This window comes from Mytilus trossulus, chromosome 8, assembly GCF_036588685.1.
Source record: "Mytilus trossulus isolate FHL-02 chromosome 8, PNRI_Mtr1.1.1.hap1, whole genome shotgun sequence".
Classification (NCBI taxonomy): Eukaryota; Metazoa; Mollusca; class Bivalvia; order Mytilida; family Mytilidae; genus Mytilus; species Mytilus trossulus.
The window spans coordinates 20,239,774-20,264,410 of record NC_086380.1 but is presented as its reverse complement, the minus strand read 5'-3'; the positions used below and the strand labels follow the sequence as shown (position 1 = coordinate 20,264,410).

The window sequence follows — 24,637 nt, the reverse complement described above, 5'->3', positions numbered from 1 at the left end:
AGACAGGTGCTCCCCCACAACACCCCCTGTGTATTGAACTTTTGTAAAGTAATGATAGCAAGGATAGTAAAGTTAACCAATTAGTGTGAATAAAGTAAATATTACCAAGTTATCTCCCTTTGTTATAGACAAATCAGTTACTTCCCCCTTTGAAATGATATAACTAACTTCAAAATAAACAGGTGCTCCCCCACAACACCCTCTGTGTATTGTACTTTTGTGAAGTAAGCATGGTAAAGTAATTCAGTTTCTCTGTATAATAGATATTATCCCAATAATATGGTTATTTCTATAGACATTAATTTTGGATGTCATGTAAGATTTTTGGCAGATTGTCTTTGCATACAAATATTTGATGAAACAAACAATTTTGGCTACAATCATGTGATAAGAGACAGATAGTATTGGAAGATTTGATGCATTGTTATTTCAATTAATTAATTTCTACCTACAGACAACACAAATCTGTTACAAATACAAAGTATTTTGTCAAGCCTTTACTTTTGTCGCAGAAAGCTCTCGACATAGGGATAATATTGATCCGGTGGAGGTGCCCATATATTGTGTTTCAGTCCATTTTTCTTAAACTATAAGCAATAGCTATAGCTAGGTCATACCTACAGAAAACAGAAATCTGTTACAAACAAGTTTTACTATTAGATGTGAATGATTTAATGTATGTCAAATTCTTTGTTACTTTTTAAAGTGAATGAATTTAATTTGGTATATGATAAGCTTGGATCTAACCTAGGATACACTTTGAGCTACTCTTAATGTACCTGTTGTATTTCATTTTCATAGGTAATTAAAAATGTGCTAAGTTTAGCTGCTAATGAAAAGTAAACAATTTTTGGTGTGAAATTAGTATAATAAAAATTAATTTTGAAGTTAAAATTAATAGCCTTCAAGCATGAATGTTGATTAAAGAATTTTTTCCAACTTTACGAGCAATTATAAAGTATGCTATAATTTAATAAACCAATAGTTTTTAGTTTTAAAGTTAGTACATGTTCCTTCAAATTTGTGTTTTTTATACCTTCATATCTCCTTAAATTTTAAATTTTTGATACTTCAGAATGATTCTTTTAATACTATTTCTACTGTCAAAGAAAAAAATGGGCCCAGGGATGGACAGCAAGTTTTTTCTCTCTTCAAACAGCTGGTTTATTATTATATTCAAATTTTAAAACTAACTTAAGTTTTATTTCATGCAATATCCAATTCTTACCTATATATATATATAAATGAAATAGATAATAATGCACCACACTCACATATAATTTGCGATATATATATTGTATTGCGGAAAAGACTTCATATGGTATGTTTTACTGGTGTCTGATCCTTTTTGCTTTGAGGGAATAGAATATAATTAAACTACAAATCAGGTATTATTTGCTAGAAAGTTATCTAATAACAGCCTTAAACAGGAGTCTAATTTAGCAGGTTTTAGACAGATATTCATCAACCATCATCCTCCACAAAATAGTTTTGGGTTTTGGATTTTGCTTACAAACAGTAATTTTGGGGCCCTTTATAGCTTGGTATTTGATGTGAGCCAATGCTCTGTGTTAAAGACTGTTCTTTGACCTTTAATGTTTTTTCTTTCATAAATTGTAAATTGGATTGAGAGTTGCTTCATTAGCACTAATACCACACCTTCTTATATCTAAGTAATGATCTGAAAACAAAGATATACTTAGTCATGAAACAATAATTCTTGTTTACCACAACAATGCTCTACCTACTTGTTTAGATCTATTAACATGAAACAGCAGTTTTAGTTTTGGTTCACCTCGGAAGTCATATGCATTGAAGGTTTCTGAAAATAGAATATCATGTTGGTAAATAGATTTTTATGAGAATAATTTCTGGTATATTGATGAGAGAGAAGAAAGATAAAGTATGTAAAAGGCAAAGATGTATACTTTAGCTGAAGGACGCCTCCGGATGCTGAAGTTTCTCGCTATATTGAAGACCCATTGGTGGCCTTTGACTGTTGTCTGTGGTCGGGTTGTTGTTGCTTTGACAGTCATTCCCCATTTTAATTCTCAATTTTATTTAAAATAATGTTTATCTTTAATAAAAGGAGATGTGGGAGAAACATCATTGAATAAGCAAAATGTTGTAACTCTAAAAAAAAAAAAAAAAACAAGCTATAGTGAGATTGTCTTCAGTAGAGTCAGGTCAAGTTCATTTAAGATCTCAGGCCGGAGTCTTTACATTTGAGAGTGTTAAAGATATAAGGTATGTTGTTAGTGGGAGTTATGAACTATCCTGATTGATATGTACTATGTGACCATCTGTCAATGTAAACTTCTGTAACCTTTTAAGACCTCAATGCATGCTCTTCAACTTGGTACTTTATTTGGCCCTTTTTAACTTCCCAGGTAAGCTGAAACCATTTGGTCAACTTTGCTTGGCAGAGTTCCTATGAAAGATTCATAAACGTTTCTAACTGTATAGGAAAATTATACCAGGAGTGGATCTAGAAACAATACGTTGTTGATTTTACAGTTCTGTGATCATTGATTTGTTTAATTACTCCTAAAAATTCTAAAAAACTGAAATACATTGTAAAGTCACTATCATCATTAAAACCCAATCTGAGACAGCTAAGTTAATTACCAGTTAAAATCTGGTACCATTTATCTGACTGCATTTCAATTAAGTATGTAGTACATGGTTAAAGTGTCAAGAAAAGTTAGAAATTCAATACATGTCGAACATTTCAACACTTCTTAATTATCACTTTTGATGTTAAAACTTTCTTTAAGGCATAGATAATGTTTTGCTTGTGTTAGTTTCTTTTAAATTTTCTCTCAATATTGTTCATGAACTTGGCTGTCATTAGAGCAGTTGAATTTTGACTAATGTTTCCCTAAGTTAATGATGTGTGTATAACTTACTCTCCCTGCTAACGTTTCCAGTTGGGTTTAATTGATATTTAAGTGTTTTACAGCCTTTTATCATTTTTCAAAATTATTCAAACAAAATAATGGGTGTTCTGTAGTTTGATTTATGTATATCTGTTAGTAAAAGACCTTGCTTTAAAACAATTAAATGCAGGCTTTAAATTTTGAATTATAATTTAATTGTTTTATCCTGAAATTTCACAAGTGCAAAGTTTTTGATGTATTGAACAAACAATTACTGTTTGATTTTAATAACTTTTCTGATAGAATTAGAGTTTTAGTCATTATTACCTAAGTATTTAAATGCAAGGTTTTGATGTTTATGAAATAACAACATATTGAGGGCACTATCATTGTACTAGTATGCATATTTTTAGGGGTCAGCTGAAATAATCTGTCAGACTTGTTACAGATATTATAATTTCTGTTGAGGTATTATTAAGTTAGGTACAGAACATTAGCAAATATCCATAAAAAGTTTCTAATATATAATTTCAGTGTGCTTGAAGTGACAAATCTGTATGTTTAATTCTCCAATTTTGTCTCAAATCTGTTGAAAGGCGAAGTGTTCAAATTACTGGCTTTCTAAATTTTCAGCTAAGATATCTAGAAACATTTGCAACTTTTTAGTAGCAAAACGTTTTAAATGGAAAAGGTTAAATTGAATTTTAAGTGATGAACGCTAATAAATAGTTAGAATAAAGGCATTGTGAGTGGATTTAGATAATTGATATGTAGGGTATGGTCCTGTCAATAGAGGAGGACATGTAGGCAGATGATGTCATTCATCTTCATCTGTCATTCTACTGCAAACTTGAGAGTCTGTCAGCCATGCATCCAGCAATTTGGCATTAAAAATGATGGAACTCTTTTTTTATTTCTAGAAAAATAGCAGCATGATAGGCCATCAGAAAAAAGTTTTGTTTTACTTTAACATTTATGAAAATGAGTTTAATTAATGTTTATGATGATCAGATACATGCATACGTTTAAATTGATTAATACAAGAAAAGAAACTGAGAAATTCTTACGCTTTGTAGTCTTATAATCTGTTTACCCCACATTACTTAAATATTTTGAAACCTAGATTTTGAACATGTACTCTCTAGCCTCAAAATTTGGATTATACGGAGCTTTAGTACAATTCATAAAAATAATAAACAGATACATTTCAAAATACAAGCTATTCTCAAGTAAAGAGACAATGTTCAATTTTTGTTTTTCTCATTCAGTTGGAAAGTAAAGTATTTGGCAATACCTCAAAGACAGAAAGTCTCAGCATGTAGCTATTTAGACTGCCTGGTGATAAAAACTTGTCAAGGTTATAATACTTTACTATATCTTCTACAAGTGGAACTTTTATCTATCAGAGAAGTTTGCAATAAGATGAATTGAACATTATTTATTTTATTTATTTGTTTATTACATGCTTTTTTTCTTATTTTTGTTAATAATTCTCACCATGATGAATTAAATATTGTTTATTTTATTTTTGTTTTATTTATTTATTTATTTATTACACATATTTTTTGTATTTTTGTTGATAATTTTCTCCATATGATGTTGATGAATTAATAACATCATAGTAACTAAACTTTTATTGAATTATTAAAGGCTGATTAATGTTATTAATATCTTATTGCATAAAATATCTACAGAAGATTGAATTAGCAGATAATATTTATTCAGTCATTACATTTAGAGTTAATATTTCTTGCATCAGAACATTACAATAAATGTGTAAAATAATTTCTTGAATGTTGTCAAAGGTGTGAAGGAGTCACTGACATGCTTTGAACTAAAACATTATTTTTCCTCTGTCTACTCCTTAACCTTATTATTCCGGGTGCGGGAATTTCTCGCTACATTGAAGACCTGACTTGGTGACCTTCTGTTTTTTTGTTTTTTTTTCTATGGTCGGGTTGTTGTCTCTTTGACACGTTCCCCATTTCCATTCTCAATTTTAAATTCATATTTTTTACACAATACTGTATAAAAAACACCACATTTTGATGATTATAATAGATTAGTGCCTAATGTCCAGCAGCAAGTATTACAATCTTAGCCACCAGCACTCATTGAGCTGAGTGAGACTGCAAGTTTTATATGACTCAGCAAATAAACTTCTGACTGTTTCTTACATGTGAACAAATTAAGAAGGTATATTGCAGCACTCAGATTGCTTGATTTAAATGTGACAAATGAAACAATGAGGTACCAACAAATAAAGAACCTAAAATGGAGAATGTATCAAAGAGACAACAACCCGACCATAGAACAGACAACAGCAGAAGGTAACCAATAGGTCTTATCTACTGAAATATTTTCCGTCAATGATTTCTCTCTCTGACTGAAGAGTAATGATATGCATGTAGATGGTTTGCCTATTGTTACTTTGCCAATTCTGAGTGTCAGCCATTTCACATTGATCAGAAATGAACATAATTGTCATAGTTTTTATCATATTATATAACACAATATGTTATCACCATGTTACAGTGCCAAGGTCATTAGGATTTATGAGAGGATATGTGCTGATATTAATTACAAATATTTTACAAGCTAAAAAAAGAGAGTCTTTAAGATAATTGCTCTATAAAAAGTACTGAAAACTATTCTAAAGATTCCAAACTTATTATAAATGTTCGAAATGCATATTATAAAATACTTAAATTTTGACAATCTGATTAATGATTTTAGAATTTTTAACATGAAGCTTGAAGTACTTTTACAAATTGGTTTGTTTGTTTTGCCTATTACTCTTAGGAAGACTTGGCCTGGGTAATTTTCACTAATCTGTCTGGGTATGAGTTATAGCTTCTATGTGCCAGTTGTATTTAACTATTATAATTACAGCATAAATAATACATACAAGTGTTAACCGTCTTGAGTGGTCAATTATTTTTTAAAGTCTCAGGTATTTGAAAATTTAGCAGGTGTTGAAATGAAAATTTCTTAGAATATAGAACTCTAAATCTAAAGTTGATTGATCTTTTTTTGTACATTTAAATAGTTAGATAAATGATGCATGCATCATGGTTGTCAAGAAATTTTCAAAAGAACAACCTTTTTCAACGGAATTGTTCTTTTGTTGTACTGCATGGTACATCATTGTTCCAGGTTAAGATCGGAAGGTTGAGCTCTCTAAAAATTTTAAACTAAACATGTTTTACCCTGCAGAGTTCTATTTGTATCCAAGTCATGAGCCTTTGATTCAGTGGCTGTTAATTGTTGCCGCTGCAATACATATTTATTTTTCGTATATCTATATGTACTTAAATCATCTCTGGTGGAAAGAAATGTCTGATTGACAATCATTTGACTGTCCCTTTGGTATCTTTCGTCCCTCTTTCATATTGCATAATAATTTTTTTTCTGTAAAGCAATAGCGCATTCAAATTCTGAATGAGTGTATCTCTACAATAAAATGAGTGTATCTCCATTGATAAAATGCCATGTGCCACTGATGCAAACTCAACAACTCAAAAATGAGTAAAACAAAAGAAAGCATGTATCTCCGTCGATACATGCTTTCTTTTACTCATTTTTGAATTGTTGAGTTTGCATCAGTGGCACATGGCAGATGCACTCAACTCCTATGTTAAGGATGTTTGCTCCTCTACTTTTTGAATTTTTGCCAGATTTTCGGAATCCTCTGGTTTTATCCATGTATTAACTTTAAAATAACTTTTAAAAAAAAATGCCCACTCACCCTACTTTTCTTTTCATATTTTTATAATATATTTTTTAAAAGCCATATTTCAAAATCTTATGAAATCCAAATTGTTATTTTTTCATAGTTATTTAAACAAAAAAGGTGCTAATGTCAACTGAAAGAAAAATCTAGAGAGAATTATTTCCCGCCAAATTTTCAACGGCTTATATCTCGAAAACAAGCACACGGACCCTCCATTTTTTCTGCTTTTTTAGTTTCTTTATTTATATACTTTCAATTTATAACAGTCTTTTAAGAAGCTTGTTATTTTTAGAAAGAGTAGCGAACATCCTTAATTGAATTATGGGTTGTGGTTGTCAGTTTTCCTACTTGAGGTTGTGATTCCTTTGAAATCCAGGCACCTGCTTCCTCAACCAATAAAACTTACCTTCCACGAAAGAGCTGAAAGAGGTGTCAATCAATATAAATATAAAATAATATATATTGTGATTGTTAAATGATTTCATACAATATGCAAGAGACCTGATAATTGGTACTTTTAAAAATATGAAAACTGGAGAGAAATAAAAGTACAGTCAATGATGCCATAGAATTATCTGCTTCTTTGATTTTTTTTACCATTTAATTTGACTTTGTTTTTTGTTCTGCTGGTCAAGTGTAATTCCAACCCACTGCTTTGGACTTAATGTTATTGACATAGTTCTCTCAGTGAAGATTCTAATTACAACGTATGCGACTGCAGGCCATTTCCTCCTAACATCTAACTACCAGGATTCAAATTGTATTTGTTAATTGGAATATTCTTGAATGAAGTGAAGGAAATGGAGTCGCTGTTTTTTATTGATGATTTAGAACATGTTGATTAATTACACGTGTAAATCAAGTTTTGAAATTTTAGAAATTTCTCCAATTACATTTATTAGTACTTTGTTATTTTATTAATTTATCATGTACATGACAGAATTATAATAATATATCACATGAATTAGAACTCTCATTTTAAAATCTAATTTCATTGTTTTATGGAGGTTTTATGCAGCTTTTCAGTAAATTACATAAAGATTGAGATTAATTTTGTGTCCAACATCTAAAAAAAATGTCAATAACAAATACACACTATTAAAACTGATTGTACAGAAATGAGGAATTTTGGTGAATGGTGGCCTTCGGCTGTTGTCTACTCTTTGTTCAGGTTATTGTCTTTTTGACACATTCCTCATTTCCATACTCAATTTTAATGAAATGAAGTTCAACTGAACTTGAACTTTTCTTTGTTTTCCATTGAAATGCTGATTTTTTTCCCCATGTTAAAATCTTTTCATTTTGAACCCGACAGACATTGATAATTAGACAGTATTAAAAAGATAGATTGTCCCTATGACCAAGATTTTATCCCTGTATATTTTGATTGGTTACTCCATTGATTTCCCTCATTGTAAGCAAGTTTCATAAAATCACTTTAAATGTAAATTCTGGACATCATTCATGTTGCACTGACACTGCACAAAGTTTACTACATTTGTTTGTCAGGCTTTAGATAAACGGATATTCTGAGAGTTATACATCAATACTGTTACAAGATGTTGTTATTTATTCTGACATTTTCGTGAATCAATTTTGTTTTGATTGGTTCCCAACTGAAATGTCCAGTGGCAAATAGTACAGGCATATTTAGCATTAAATGTAGTTTGAACATACCATGCTTTAGACAAGATTGACTCAGATTTTAACATGCTAGTTCACAATGTCAACAGTGTGTGGGAAGATCTGCTAATTAACCAAGCAAAACCTGAATTTTAGTCCAGTCAAACTAAGATTTAACCTCAAACTAATTGCAACAGAAAATGTTTTAGTTCTAATCTATAGCATTATGCCCTTTATATACACAGAAAAAAGTCCCATAAAATCTTAACTTGAGGAAAACTCAAAATCAGCATTTTTAATTTCCTATGGAAATTAACATTGAAAGGGAGATAATTCTTGCAAAAATGAGTCTTTTTTGGTCAGTTTTTGGTTGTTTTTCTTGAAATTTATGTAAATTATGATACTTTGATGGGGTAATAAGTTTGTATTTGACTAATTTATAAAATCTTCTGCTCATGAAATGTACACACCCGAAGTATTATGGGTAGTTTTGTTTTTATCGTGCATTTTTCATAAAGAAATTGCAAATTAGGCTTTAAGACCATTTTGAAAAAATAATATGAAAAATTTGGTATTGTTTATATCTGTATTTTACATTTTTTCAGCAACTTACTTATCTTAAGATACTTTAAACCCCTAAAAGAAGAATACATGTTTAATTATTTTTAGGAAATTTGAGATTCTTTAAATTGACATGTTAAAAAATTCCAAACATGGTCAACTAATGAATTACAAAATCTAGATTATAGCTTAATAAAAGATATGAAAACACCTTTAGAGTAAACTTGTTTGATATACTCTAAAGACCGCTAAAAAATCAAGAATCAATACATTCTGATGTATAGAAGTGGTAGAGTTATAATTTTGTATCAATTTTCATTGGTAATTCTGCCTTTTTGCAAGATTTATCTCCCTTTTCAATGCAAATCCCATAGGAATTTTAGATGGTGATTTTTTTAATCTTCCTCAAGTTATATTTTATGGGACTTTTTTCTGTGTATATTTGGGGTATAATGCTAAAGATTAAAACTTTAAAATCTTGTGTTGCAATTACTTTTGGGTTAGAGTCCAATTTATGCTAGATTGACTGGACTAGATCAGACCCTCAATTGACAAATTGTTACTCTTATATTCCTGAATGCTGTATACATTGTTTAAACAGCAAATACCTTATATCAATGTTATTGTTACCCATATAACATACTAAACAGTAAAAACAAAATATCAATTTTATTGTTACTCATTAAATAACATAAAACAGCTGACTATGCAAGTATGGACTTTGCTCATGATTGTTGAAGGCCATTTAGAGACCTATAGTTGTGTATGTCTGTATCATAATTTGGTCCCTTTTGTGAAATGTTGTCTCATTGGCAATCATTTGTTGTGGCATGGAATGTTTCTGTGATATCTGTCTTGTTTTTCCGCATTTATATTGATGGCTTTTGGCTGTTGTCAGTGCTATTTTGTCGGGTTGTTGTCTCTTTTGAATATTCCCCTATTTCTATTTTCAATTTTATTTATAAGCTTTCCAATTTATGTCTATCATAAATTCCAGTGTAAAAGATTTTTATTAAGTATGTAAAACAAATTAACTATATACCAGTATTAACCTCTTTTTCCAGGTTTTGTCCCTCATTAGAATCTAAAGTATTGAGATTTAAAGGAAGAACACATCAAATATGGCTTGAACCAGAAGGTATGTTACCAGATATTTATATGTAGATTTTATCAATTTTCTTTAGATGTCCTTCAATGTGACAGTTATCAATCCAAGATCACAGTTTAAAAGGTTCATATATACTGTAAACCAACTAAATTTCTCGAGTGATTTATTTTGGCGACTTTCACAACCAAACTACATTAAGTAAATAAAAAAATCGTGAAATTAAATCGCCGCGAAGTTGACTAGCTGGGTATAAACGCGAAATAAAGTATCAGCGAAAATAAGTTGGTTTACAGTAAACATAAATTTGCAAAAAAAGAAGATGTGGTATGAATACCAATGTGACAATTCTCCATGAGATACCAAAATGACATCAATGTATTGGAATGTGAAGATAGCTCTCTCCAAAGAAAAAAAAACCCTAACTGCAAAATAGTAGGTCATACACTATAGGCACAGGATACATTCTTCAGGATCCAGACAGGCTCGAGTAACAAACCCTGAAGTAAATTCAAAAATGAAGATGTGGTATGATCCCAATGTGACAACTTTTTACATGAGACCAAATAAATGACATTGATATTATGGAATATGAAGACAGCTCTCTCCCAAGCAAAACACTCTAGCTGTAAAAGTATAAGGGCACGTAGTAACACTACAGTAGTTGGTTACAATGCATCTTTGAACAACATGACAGGTGCCACATGTGGAGCAGGATCTGCTTACCCTTCTAAAGCACCTGAGATCACCCCTAGTTTTTGGTGGGGTTCTTGTTGTTTATTCTTTAGTTTTCTATGTTGTGTCATGTGTACTATTGTTTGTCGGTTTGTCTTTTTCATTTTTAGCCATGGCATTGTCAGTTTGTTTTAGATTTATGAGTATAACTGTCCTTTTGGTATCTTTGGTCCCTCTTTTGAAAAAATAACAAAGAAAAATCTTTCCCTGCAATACACCATTGAAACATTAAACAAAAAGCTTGAAACACTGAACTTTGAGGCTTTTGCATCCCTTCTTAACAACCTATCTGAGCATTTTATATGTACACATATTTTAATGAACTGCTGAATTATAAAATACATTGAATTACTCATAACCCTTTAGCCAGGGTATGGGAAGGACCAAAACAGTTAACTAGAATCAAATTGTTAGACCCAATGGCCATGTAGATAAATAAGTATAGAGCTATATCAAGCAGTTTGAGTATAACTTCTTTTTTCATCTGATGGAAACAGGTCATTGTCTTACTAGGATTGTTTTGTTCAACTATCAAACCTGTATAACAGAATGTGCATATTAGTTCTACATGGGAGTCACATTTAATGCACACTCGTTTACAGACCATCTAATCAGATTTATAGGACGTCTTTGAAAAGATAAATATTGTAATTAGAATATGCAGTAAATTGAGTTTCTTATAATGGGAAGGTCTGTATGCTTCCTCTGAGAGGATGGATGTAGATTTATTGTTCTGTAACAGATAATCTACTACAGTTTATTGTGCTTGATGAGAACAGATAAATCTTATGTTTAGATTAAACCAACCATTTTGTCATTATGTAACTTATTGATATAAAATATCTTAATGGTCTTCTGAACGTCTGGATCTTTGTTTATGTACCAGGAATTGTAAGGTTAATAACCAAAATCATTCAGTTCTGCAGATGTCTGTTAAATTATTATGTAATGAAGAGATCTATTCAAATTTTGTATTGTTGTTTTTTCTGAAAATTGTTAAGACTTATAGGAAAGACTTCTCATCAAGTTTTAAGTTTGAAAGATACATGAAAGTAAAACTTGTTAAATGTTGGTAATTCTACTGCTGCTAGGTGAAGGTGGCATTATAAGGTTATACCCTTGTCTGTCTGTATAATGATCCAGATATTCAGGTTTCTGCAGTTATCTTACTTTACCTTATTTCTCAACAAAATGTTATGAAACTTCACACAATGCTTATTTCTACCAAATACAGATCAAGTTCATACTTAGGTGGTGTCACTTTCAGTGTTCTTTAGTTATGTTCCTTTATGATTGGACACCTCACTGAATCTCCTTACAACAAGCAGCCCATTTTTCTTATGGACACATTCCTTTGTTATTTTGGTGTTTATGATGCTTGTTTGTTGTTTTATCTATATTATAGTGATATCCTGTTTATGTCATGGAGATTTGTTCATGTAAAATGGGGGAGGGGGGAGGGTTCTGGTTACTCAAATATTAGAGATAACAAAGTGAAGATTTGAAAAAGGCCTTTTTTTACTAATTTAAGTCATTTTTTCAATTCATGACTATTTGATAAATACAAGTTATTTCTGAATAAAAAATGCATAAATTTTAAGGATTCTTATAAAATACATAAACAGAAATTACAAATTATTTGACTGAAAATAATTTGTGTTTATTTTTAAAAACAAAAAATAGCCTATATGGAAATTTTCATCAAACTGTAAATACGGGATCAAAACTGTATTGTATGCCAATAAGTTAGCATCCTCATAGGCTCACCTGATACTGGTGACAATCCTGCAGTATGACACAAAGGGAAAAAAACCTCAGTTTTACCACCACTGGACTTTAAGCAACTAACAACCAATCAACCATCTATTTTACCACCTAAACCAGGATAAAAAGAAGTAAGTACTCAGAGGCTATGCAAAAGATGCTGATTCCTTTAACTTATATGTTTTTTATGTGTATTTTCAGGTCTAAGCAGTGATGTTATATACCCTAATGGTATATCATGTACTATGCCAGAGGAACATCAACTAAGATTAGTACAGAGTATTGCAGGACTGGAAAAGGCTCAAATTGTCAAACCAGGTTTGTAATATTGATGTATAACTTCTATGGGAAATACTGATTGGAATTTGATTGGAAATATTAGTTTGTAACATCATGCTATTCAAGTTTTACTAAGTTATCTTTCACTTATCCCCTAATCAAATGTGCAAAACCCCTAGTTTTTGGTGGGGTTCGTGTTGTTTATTCTTTAGTTTTCTATGTTGTGTCATGTGTACTATTGTTTTCTGTTTGCCTTTTTCATTTTTAGCCATGGCGTTGTCAGTTTGTTTTAGATTTATGAGTTTGACTGTCCCTTTGGTATCTTTCGTCCCTCTTTTGATAGTAAATTTTTAAATTTCAAAAACAAAGTACTGCAATTAGGTGGTACCTTGCACTACAGGGAGATAACTCTGTAAAATCAGCTAAACATTTTAATATTATATTGTGTTGTTAAGGGAATATTAAGCTTCTCAATGATCAATATTAGTATTTCTCAAACTGCTATATATAACCAGTGTAATTTTTCTTGATAAAATGGTTAGTTCAAATTTTTTTTAAATTTATGTATTTTTTTCAAAGGATCAAAGTAAATACTTTGTTAAAATTTATGAAATTAAACAAGCCAAATTAATTTTAGTTAAGGTGTTGGGAACCACCTTAATGTAGGTGATACATATAAAAAAGAAGATGTGGTATGATTGCCAATGAAACAACTATCCACAAAAGACCAAAATAACACAGACATTAAAAACTATAGGTACATGTTTTGGTGTGATTAAGGCTGATATCAAAATTGATTTTAACTCTTCATTTACATTATTGAATTTGAAAATGATTGAAGTGATAAAACAGATCTAGGATTAAACCATTTAGTGAATAAATCACATGTTAGTTAGGATAACATACTTTTAGATTGTAGAATTACTAAATGCTATATCCATCAAGCAACAAATATACTTTTCTGAAATAAGATAAAGTATACTTGAGACTAAGTTTGGGAGCCTACTGTAAGATACAAAATATGTGTGAGCCATACCTGACAACTGTCACTATTTGTGGGGGATTTCCCCCATGAAAATTCCCAAATGGGAAATTTGGAAGAGCAATTTTGTCTACAATTTTAAATAAACCAGTTTATTTTACAATGGCTATCGGCTATTAAAAGTATGAGGAAGCCAAAAAAACAACATAAGAATACATTTGAAGGCCCCCTTGAAGTTTTTTTAGGACTATAAGAGTTATCTTGCATGCAAACCCCCCATGGGCATTTTGAAAAGTTGGCAGGTATGGTGAGCATTAAAGTGAGTTAGATCTTAAATGACTATAGAGTCAGCTTTGTTCAAAGGATCTGGAACTGCTTCCATAGTATAAGTAACATTTTATAATCTACATACCTGCCAACTTTTTAAAATACCTATGGGGGTTTTACGTGCAAGGTGACTCTTTCAGTCTAACAAAAACTTCAAGGGACCTTCAAATGTATCTTATTGTTGTTTTTTTGGCTGCTTCATACCTTTTAAAGCCCAACGCCATTGTAAAATCAACTGTTTTGTTAAAAATATGAGCAAAATTGCTCTTTCAAAATTTCAATTTACTTTAGAACCTTTCATTAGGGAAATCCCCCGCAAGTAGTGACAGTTGGCAGGTATGAATCTATAAACTGAAAAGTTTAAAATGAGTAAATAAATCACTCAAATAATATCAAAGTACTGGAAGACTATCTTAAAAATTCTTTTGATATCTAAAAATATTGCTTGAACACTAGACACAACAAGTGAAAGGAGCATAACATTAGGTCATAGTGTACTAATTAAAAGACTTTTCTTAGACATTTACTCCAAAAGATACATTCTCACATGATAGTTGTCTCATTGGCAATCATACCACATCTTCTTTTTTATATTTATCTGTTTTTCTTAGCTGTCTATAACAAATCTACTACAAATAATAATGAAAAAAAAATAAAACAAATTCAACAGAATTATTTAAACAGAAAATGTGTATCAATACAAAAATTAACCTACAAGTTACATTAAAATGAAACAAGACTAAAGAGATTTGATTTGAATGGTTTTACACTAGTAATTTTGGGGCCCTTTATAGCTTGTTGTTCGGTGTGAGCCAAGGCTCCGTGTTGAAGGCCGTACTTTAACCTATAATGGTTTAATTTTTAAATTGTTATTTGGATGGAGAGTTGTCTCATTGGCACTCACACCACATCTTCCTATATCTATAAAGAGATTTGATGTATACAATATATACATTTTACTTAAGCACCTCTTTTCTCTTTTATCTGATTAGCAGATTTATTATTTGATGTGGAATTTCACACCAATTTTTCATTTATTATCAGAAGTATGTGAGGTTGTTTCACAGAGCAAATTTTATCAAATGGGGAAGTCTGTCAATGACAAAAGTTTTACTGTTGGAATATATGAATAGAATTAAAAATGTCAGAATTTATCATGTCTGGAACAGTTGTTTTAAAATATACTGGCAGATTATATGATTATATTTGATCATCCCTCACAGGTGGAGTACCAATTTTTTTTACTTCTATCTATAGCCAGACCAAAAGTTTTAGGTGAAAATGATGCCTCATGCAATTATAATATACATTTCTATACAATTTTCAGGTTATGGAGTAGAGTATGATTTTATGGATCCTAGACAGCTACGACCTACTTTAGAAACGTTACGGATACAGAATTTATACTTTGCTGGTCAGATCAATGGCACAACAGGTTATGAGGAAGCTGCTGCTCAGGTTAATACAAATAGATATTAGAAGATGTGGTATGAGTGCCATTGTGATAACTATCCACCCAAGTCACAATTTGTAAAAGTAAACAATTATAGGTTGAGTACAGTCTTCAACATAGAGCCTTGGCTCACACGAACAACAAGGCAGGCCCATAGCCAGGAATTTCCAAGGGGGGGGGTATTTGACAGTCACAATTCGAAAAGAACATTGACTTTAACAATCTTTTTTTGTTTTCAAGGGGGGGAGGTCGGATCTGGCTACAGATATGAAAAGGCCCCAAAAATGACTAGACTAAGTTAAGTGTAAAACCATTCCAACAGAAAAACCAATAGGTTTGAATCATCAGAGATAAAACTTTAAGAGTTGGTTCTTCCATCCAGTAATATGGAAACTTTCACTTTTGTGAAGAATATGAATTGAAATATCAGCAACTTTGTGCTTCAGTTTTAATGTAATTTTTGTTCTATGACCTTGGTTCTGTAACAGAATTTTATCAGTTGAAATTCTATCAAATTGAAGTTCTTCATTAACTAAAATTGAGATTTGTAACAATACTTTTAAAAGTATGTTAAGATTGTATATAACAGTTCAGGGAAATAACTCTCTAAAATCAGCTGAAGGTTTAAAAAGCATTCTATTTTTAAGGAAATATTAAGTTTCTCAATGATTAAAATTATTGTTTTCCAAACTGCTATATATCTCATTTCATAAAGTGTGTGGTTCCAGTTAATGAATTTTTTATATTTTTGTCAAATGGTTAAAGTAAATATTTTTCAAAATTTTACGAAAATTAAATGAGCCAAATTAATTTTTCAAGCTGTTTGGTACCACCTGAAATATTTTGTTATTAGAAGAGTCATCTGATCAAATTGCTTATTCATTCACCTAACCAGATCTCCCTTCCTTCTGCCTTCTGTTTCTCCTTCTATTTGCTTACAGTACTAATATTGTGACTGTAGTATAAGAATTTTATCAATGACATATGTTTTTGGAAACAGAAGGAGGAAAGTTGAATGACTGATTTATTGGTTTACTTCATTGATTAGAAATCTGTAAGAATATACTGTTTATCTCTACATTGACCTTAACTGTTCTGGTAAATAAAATAAACAACAAAACATTCTCATTCATACTTGAGTCACTTGACATGTTGAGTTATTTAACCTGTTTAAAATCAATGGGGTATTGGCACTTTATTATAATAAATGATGGTAGGGTGATAAGAGGGTAAATTATTCCAAGAGATACTGATCAGATGGCCAGTGATACCATTAGGTTAACGTTATTGACCATAAATTTATATTGTGTCTTTACTCCAAAGATTGGTTGGTTTTTATGAGTTTTATGATTGCAAGATTATGATTCAGAAAACAGAATATATATTTTTTTAAGTCTAGTGTGATGCTATTGATTGGTAAATTTTGCTTTTGCTTCAGGTTCTTTCAATTTTTCATTGTGGATTTGTCAGACTTTGTCTTCTATTTTCTCAATGCTTTAGACCTTTTTTTTCTAGTGACCTAGTGTATAATTGCCAATGAGACTACTTTCCGTCAAATACCAAATTAAATGACATAGATAGATAAGATAATTTTTTTATTAACCAATCATGGTGCCCAAAATTTGAGCTATACAATCAAATGAATGAATTACAAAATAAAACACAGAAAATGATTAGAATGATTGAAGTACATTTAGACAACAAAAAACAAAAACAACACATGAATACACATTTACACTAATTAACCTGATATAAACCAAGTTATTGACAAAACATAGTTGTTATGGGTGCCACTGTGATCTGGAGAAATATAAAGTTCTTGAGATGACAACATGTAAAAAAAATTCAATGAGAAAACTTAGACCTGATTTATGATAAAAAGATAAATAAATAAAAAAGTACATAATCAAGACAGCAACCAAGTCAACAACTAAATTTCACAGGCTCCTCCCGATAAGCTTTTGCTTTTAAATGGCAATAAAAAAAGACTGGCTATTTTTTTAACTTTATAAAATCTGTACCAACTGATACTTAATATACATTAATGTATAAAAGAGCAACATGATATTTTAACAACTAAGCACTATAAAAGTCATGTATATATGTATAAGTTAAAATATATATGAATCTATTCTTCCTTTAACAGGGATTAATAGCTGGGATAAATGCTGCTTTAAAAGTACAAAACAACCCTCCCATGATTGTGGACAGGACAGAGGGATATATTGGTGTACTAATAGACGATCTGACTACCCAGGGAACCAATGAACCGTACAGAATGTTTACAAGTCGATCAGAATTCAGACTGGCTCTCAGACCTGATAATGCTGACAGGAGGCTTACAGGAAAAGGTCAAATAAACAATAATATACATGTATAAATAGACAACTTTTTTTAGAAATTTAGAATTCATAAGGTTTCCTGTTTCAAAAATTTATTAGGCTTCTACTTTTTGGATTTATGAGTAAATTATTAATGGCCCAACAAGATTTAATGGATTGTAGCAATTGGGTTTCTAGTAATGTTTTTTGGAATTTGAACTTTCACAAAATTTCCAAATTTATTGTAAGTATGCAACACAAGGGAATAGAAAAGTTAATTGGAAAGGAAAATATAAACTCGATTGATGCACACAAGATACCAATTTTAGAAAAGTGTACAAAGGGACATAACTCTATTAGATTATCATGAATTTTGTATTAAGTTAACATCTTTGTTATTTCAGGTTATAAAGCTGGTTGTGTAAGTGACTATAGATATAACAGATCTAAACAACTAGAACAAGAACTGATAGAGAATGTAGAATTATTAAAATCTATTGTGAAACCAGTTACAAAATGGAGAGTTATCCTAAAAAGAGAAAACAACAGTAATGTTAACTCAAGAAGGTATGGTTTAATTGAGATATTTGAGGAGTCAATAATAGGACAGAAAGACTTGACCAATCTTTATGACACTTTGCATAACCTAAGCTTAGGCAATAATGAGATAGTTTGCCAAGTTTCATGCCCATATGTCATATATAAGAGAAACTGGGGTTATTTTAGTATTGACATTTGGATGTTTATTTTTGACGTATAAATTAAATATTTTCAACTGTCAAGATTTTGGCCTAAAAATTTGAAATTTTGCAAAAATTTGCTTTTTAAATGCTCTTGAATATTATATATTAAGTATTAAAAGCATCTGCACACTCATTTTATCTATCAGATGTGTTGTAATTATTCCAAAGTCAAATTTATATGAGCCTATGCCTGAAAATAGGGACTTTCCAATTCAGGTAAGCCTTATATAAATATGCATTTTTCTCAGCCAATTTGAAGTTTTTAAAGATTTTTAAGCCTAAATTATTCTTTTATACATATTAAATGTACTTTAAATGTATAGAAAAGTTACAAAAAGTATACCACATGAGTATAAAATGGTCTTTGACCATGTAGTACTGAGAATTATTTAGAGTCAATTTAGGCCGTAGTCCATATTGACATATAAAAATGCACACAGAAGCTATCAGAAGTGAAAATGTGTTACTTTTTGCTCATTTCTATGCTAAGGTGTTATCATACAAGAAGTCTAATTGCAAAAGGACTCTTGCATTTAAATTTTTTGAAAGACAATATGGTCTGACTTTTTCACTTTTCAATGGAAAACTTGCTTTTAGTTTTAGTCTCAATAGGCATAAATTTGGACCACTTACTATCATACAGGGAAAAAAATATGGTAGTCTATAAAGGAGTAAGGTGTACTGAATATAGTAAAGTGCTTTTTTTACAGATTTAGTGAAATATTTGTGATGGACTACAGATTTGATGTACAAAGCGCTTCAGATTTACATACATCAATTAGGCCGTTTAACCAGGGCCATGAATACAAAATATGCTGCACTTTCTTTCTGTGATAATCTACTTTTCTCTATATTCAGAGTTCACAAATGGTTAATGAAATTTGATTTAAGCATAGAAACACAGATATCAGGAACAAAAAAGCTGTCAGATAGAAAGTCAGCATGCCTCTTAGGCATAAAATGTAAACTGCTTTAAAATGCTTATTATAGCTGTAGAATGCCAAAATGGCACATTTTAACAGAATTTCTGTAAACCAAAGATGCAAATCCTTTACTTTGATTGAGTTTGACAAATTGAAACCAGCAAATCATTCAAGAAAGTTGCCAAAGTACAGAATCTAGATTTCAGGAATCCATCTCTTAGGCCTGAGAACACAGTTATTTCGTAGTGCATTTCTTTTAGACAATAAATTTAAATTAAAAAAATCGCACCTGCTCTTTCTCAAAAAGATTTTTACAGTGTAGTGTACTACCAGTGAGACAAATAATATCAAAATTATAGAAACTTCTATCAGCTCTAACTCAAAATATTGACAATTCTGTGTTAAGGGGGTGTAAAATTCAGTTTGACAGCTTCAGACGTGATAAAATTTGACCTTTTAGAACTGGACCAAATCACTACTTAACATAAAGATTCAGCACCCAAATTTTTTTGACATGTAATTACATCCCCCTACTTAATATTTCATGCATTTAATATCAAGAAATAAATTGGGAAAGTGTATCAAATAAAACATGCAAGTTATACACTGTTTACACTCGGGACTATATTCGTAGACAACGAAAACCAAAGGACGATAACTGTGTCCTTGGACCGTCTATATTAAAATCAATAGAAATTTTTAATAATATGACAAAATATGTAGTTTATATCATGCTTTTCAAAATATTATTAAAAGTATTGGTCACAGGACTTTTTCAAATACAGATTGTGCAAAAGTGAGAAGATGATGCAGGAAAAACCCAATTTTCTATACACAGAAAAATCAAACAATAGAATTTTAGGATAAAATAGATAAGATAGCTTATAAAATTTGCTTTCTGAAAGCAAAATAGAAAAAATGTGGTTTATATAAGACTTCAACTTCAACTACCTTGACCTAAAACTTTAACCTGAAACTTGAAAAAAGGATGAACCAATAACGAACAAACAGATGAACAGACTTACAGACAAACAGACCAGAAAACATTATGATCATAAATGGGGCATAAAAATGTGGCATGAAAAACATTTATCTCTCCTTATATGGCAAGTTTTCATTTAGAATAGAAATCTTACAAACTGAAATACTTCCTTAGTTCTTTCAAAAGTTGTCAATTGTTTTCCGCTATTATACAATCCAAGACATCTGATTTACCTTTAAAAGTCCAAAAAGGTAACAGAAGCTGGTTGGTCTCAAACTAGTTGCTTCATCAGATATTTTTCTTTTACTTTGCAGTATGAAATGGTTCACACTAACTTTTGTATTTTTTCGCATACATCTAGTGAATTTCTGATGTTAATTGGTACATTAATGCCTTTCTTTCTTCTCCAATGTCTATGTTAGTTGACTTATTGATGTTTTATAAAATCAACATATCACATTACAAACCTTTTTTTATCAACTGATCTTTAGTAGGCGTCTGTTTTAATCAACACAAATAATTCCAGTTTTATTATTACTTACATGCTTCATGTTTTCTACACTACCAAAGGAAGAGGCTGATTTCATTGAGCCGCATATCCTCTGAAACCATAAAAAGTTGGAAATATCTTTTAATGACTTATAAGTGTAGTGTTTTGTCCTTCCTAAAAAAAATTAAAACAATCTTTGCTTTCTAGAGAAACACCAATTTTTGAGAAAATAACCCAATATGAAGACCATTTTCAATTAGGGTGTTCTATGCTTTCTCTCATGTTCATTTTTCGTACTGCTAGCAGTATTTCAAAACTCTTTCTACACTTGACATGATCTGGGAACATCTTTTAGATAATGTATGTTAATTAACCAAGGAATACCATGCTAAAAAAATAATTCTCCAAATCTTGTTTGCAGTGCATTTGATTTGTTGCTGAATCAGTACACTATGGCTGACTTTGTTGAACATTGTCCAGAGGAGTTTGGTCATCTTAAGGATAACAAATATCTTCAAAGGAAACTAGAGGTAGAAGGTAAGATATATGAGAGCTTGATGGGGTTTGCTAGATATAGAACAAGTGTGTAAAAATTAAACAAGAAATATAAAAAAGTGCTTAAATTTTAAGAATATAGAAAAATGGGGACAATCAAAAATAAAAAAAGTCCCCCCCCCCCTTTTTTACTTTTCATTTATGTATGCAAAGGTTTTTGTAGTGTTACACACAATATACTTTGACAAGTGATAATACCTAATGTGTTTTCTAAATGTGCATGGCCATACATGAACTCATGATAGCTGTTTCATTGGCAATCATACAATTTCTTCTTATATATTCATAATATACATCCTATCAAAGATTGAAAGGTATGTATATTAAAGCTAATAAAAAGAAAAAGTTTCTTACAAGTATTATCACATGTTAAATTTCATGCAACAATCAGGAACACCTAACTTATTGTTGATTGGATACTGTGATATGTAATTTTCAGTCTGTACCCTAGTTTACCCTACAATCTCAAAGGCACAATGATGAAAGATAAGGCTGATTTAGATTCTTTTCATGAATGTGAGCAACCAAATAAGACTCTGTACTGTGCTTGTACTTTTTTTGTTTTATTTAGCCATGGTGTCAATTTATTCCCAAGGTTGAATTTGCTCTGGTATCCTTTGACTCTCTTTTGATAGGTTTTATAAATATGTCCCTTGTTTCAAACGTCATTAAATATTTCAGCTAAATATGCTAATGAGATGGAAGCACAAATGGAAGAAATAAATGAAGTCAGAAAAGATGAACAGCTAGTATTACCAGATAGTTTAGACTATATGAGGTAAAGTAATTTTAAATGAACTACTACTACGGTTAATTTAGAATAATATTGTTTTTATTATTGCAAATTTGCTGCAGCGTTATAATCATAATAATTCAAACTCAAATTTGAATTCTGAAAGGGGAGAGTATATTGTTTTTGAATATCTGTTATTTATAAATGATCAGAGTTTATCAATGGGCTTGTTTGCATTTTTTCTTCAGTAAAAAATAGTTAGTCACAATCTCCTATAATTGCATTAGACTGGACACATATTTGAAATCACTACATCGTTGTTAATGTCAATATGTTTTATAATAGATGCATTCTTTATATAATTTTTAATGTTATAGTCTCTTGTAATTCTGTAAAGAATGACTCTCTTTTTATATTTTATATTTTTACATTTATTGTAATGTTGTATTATATATTATTGAGAGATGAGACTTAAATAAAATATTGAATTGAATTGAATTGCACCAAAGTTTCATGTTTTGTCTATATAAGACTCAATAGTGGTGCTCTTGATTAAAGTTTCTGAATCCTAATTATGAATGTGTTTATAGTTATACTTTAATTATTCATAATAAAAAAATAATGTTTACAAAAAAAGTAAGAAAAAAGCATGGAAGAGCTGATATCTATTAAATTTTTGTTTATTTTATTTTTAAAGCAACTTTTTTGTTTTTTTCATGAAAAATTATAAAACTTTTAACTTTTTGATATTTACAGCATGAATGACATATCAACTGATGCTAGAGTAAAATTAACTGAAGTGAGACCTCTGACTGTAAGTTTGAAATATTATATTAGCTCCTGTACAATTTTAGGAATATTATTGGTTAAAATCAACCAATTTGCTCTCACCCCATATGGAATTTACATATATATCTTATTAGATTATTAGCACACTAAGTACTTAATATGATCATGTTCATGGAGCAACGGTTCTATAAACAAGTAGTTGTTTTCATGACATATAGTTCTGTTGTCTTGCAATGACAGAGTCAAAAAGCGAGACATAGGTATTGGTCCGGCATAGGTGGAGACAGTGTCAACAATTGTATAGGTTTGTGATAAGGTCAGTTTATGGTGATTAACTTGTGGTAGGTCAATGATATTTTGTATAATCATTGGCATATTTCATTTCTGTGGAGATTATTTGACTCTGCTTCCTCAGTCATTGTCCATTGAATTTGAAATGTTTGCTTAGTTTACATGTTTGAGCTTGTGATTAAATCAGGAACCATTAGTGTTAGGCCAAAGTTAATTTGTATTCAGTTATACATTGTATAAGGATATGCACATCTCATTTGCATGGAGAATATTTGGCTCCATTCCTCAGACATGGTCTATTGACTTTAATACTAGGCTTAGTTTACATGTATTAGTTTGTAATTAGATCAATTTAAGATGAACAACTAATGTTAAGTCAATGATATTTGAGAAAGCCATAGTGTAGTGGGTAGCAAACCAGACTACAAACAAAATGGTTCCTGGTTCTATCCCCGTTCTGGGGAGAAATTTCAATAACTCAATTTTCAGCTCTACCTTGACACCATTTGCAAGTATGGTCTTCAAAAAGATGATAGTAAGTTGGGAGGGGACAATAGATGGCTAACCTGTGTTAAGAGAGAGCAATGTCTTTTGCACGTAAAAGATATCTTAGTAGATTTTGAAAAATAGCAGGCTAATGCCACTTCAAGGCACCATCAAAGTGGACAGGGATAGCTATAAGCTGTAATAACTTGTTTCCCAATCCACTATAAATAAATATGTTGGAACTAATCTAAATAGTTGTCTCATTGGCTATCATTAACGGTGTTGGCAGAAAATATGTAAGTGAAACATATTCAAAATATAATCAGCAGACTATGTTAATTTTTCACAAAACACTTTTTTTCCCTAATTATATATCTGAAGAACTAGTTTTTTGGCATAGGAAGGCTGTACTGTGACCCAGGGGGGAGGGGGGTTACTTCCTAAATATTTAGTGTTATGAGTGTGCTGCAAAACACTGGGTCACTTTTCAGTGAGGACAGGGACTTTTTTCAAACAAAGTATTTGTCTAGAAAAATAAGGCTTGTGTAACTGTTTAAGATACAGTCTAGAACCTGTGTCTAGAACTGCATCTATTTTATATGGTCTAGAACAGGGTATAAATTTTCAAAGCGTGTATAGAACAGGGTATGTTTTTCAATGTTTTCTGGTTAGAACAGGGTATGATTCGGCAAGTGCTGTCGGCACAGTTTTACCCAAAAGTAGAGTTAGTAAACCCCCTGGACAGGGACATATAGTTGCTTAACATCTCTTTATTTGGTTTTCGGTGGACAATTGTCTCAGTTATCACATTCCATATATCCATAGTGTTAAATTACAACTAGCCAAAACCAATTAACTATTTGTAAGTATATTGTAATAAATA

The 24,637-nt window shown here is 30.7% G+C and overlaps 2 protein-coding genes across 6 annotated transcripts in view; one reads left to right on the top strand and one right to left on the bottom strand.

Moving 5' to 3' along the window:
- Window positions 1-1,848, bottom strand: part of LOC134680691 (sphingosine 1-phosphate receptor 1-like) — a 30,072-nt gene extending 28,224 nt beyond the window's left edge. Inside the window, exon 1 of the mRNA XM_063539847.1 lies at window positions 1,749-1,848. The gene's annotated coding sequence lies outside the window, so the exon portion shown is untranslated. The remainder of the gene's footprint in view (window positions 1-1,748) is intronic.
- Window positions 1-24,637, top strand: part of LOC134680692 (protein MTO1 homolog, mitochondrial-like) — a 96,000-nt gene that overhangs the window by 70,187 nt on the left and 1,176 nt on the right. For all 5 annotated transcript variants that reach the window (XM_063539851.1, XM_063539850.1, XM_063539848.1 and 2 more), the window contains exons 9-16: window positions 9,861-9,934; window positions 12,602-12,718; window positions 15,316-15,446; window positions 17,588-17,792; window positions 18,167-18,329; window positions 21,322-21,437; window positions 22,137-22,233; window positions 22,945-23,002. In XM_063539851.1, coding sequence (XP_063395921.1) covers window positions 9,861-9,934; window positions 12,602-12,718; window positions 15,316-15,446; window positions 17,588-17,792; window positions 18,167-18,329; window positions 21,322-21,437; window positions 22,137-22,233; window positions 22,945-23,002 — 961 coding nt within the window. The remainder of the gene's footprint in view (window positions 1-9,860; window positions 9,935-12,601; window positions 12,719-15,315; window positions 15,447-17,587; window positions 17,793-18,166; window positions 18,330-21,321; window positions 21,438-22,136; window positions 22,234-22,944; window positions 23,003-24,637) is intronic.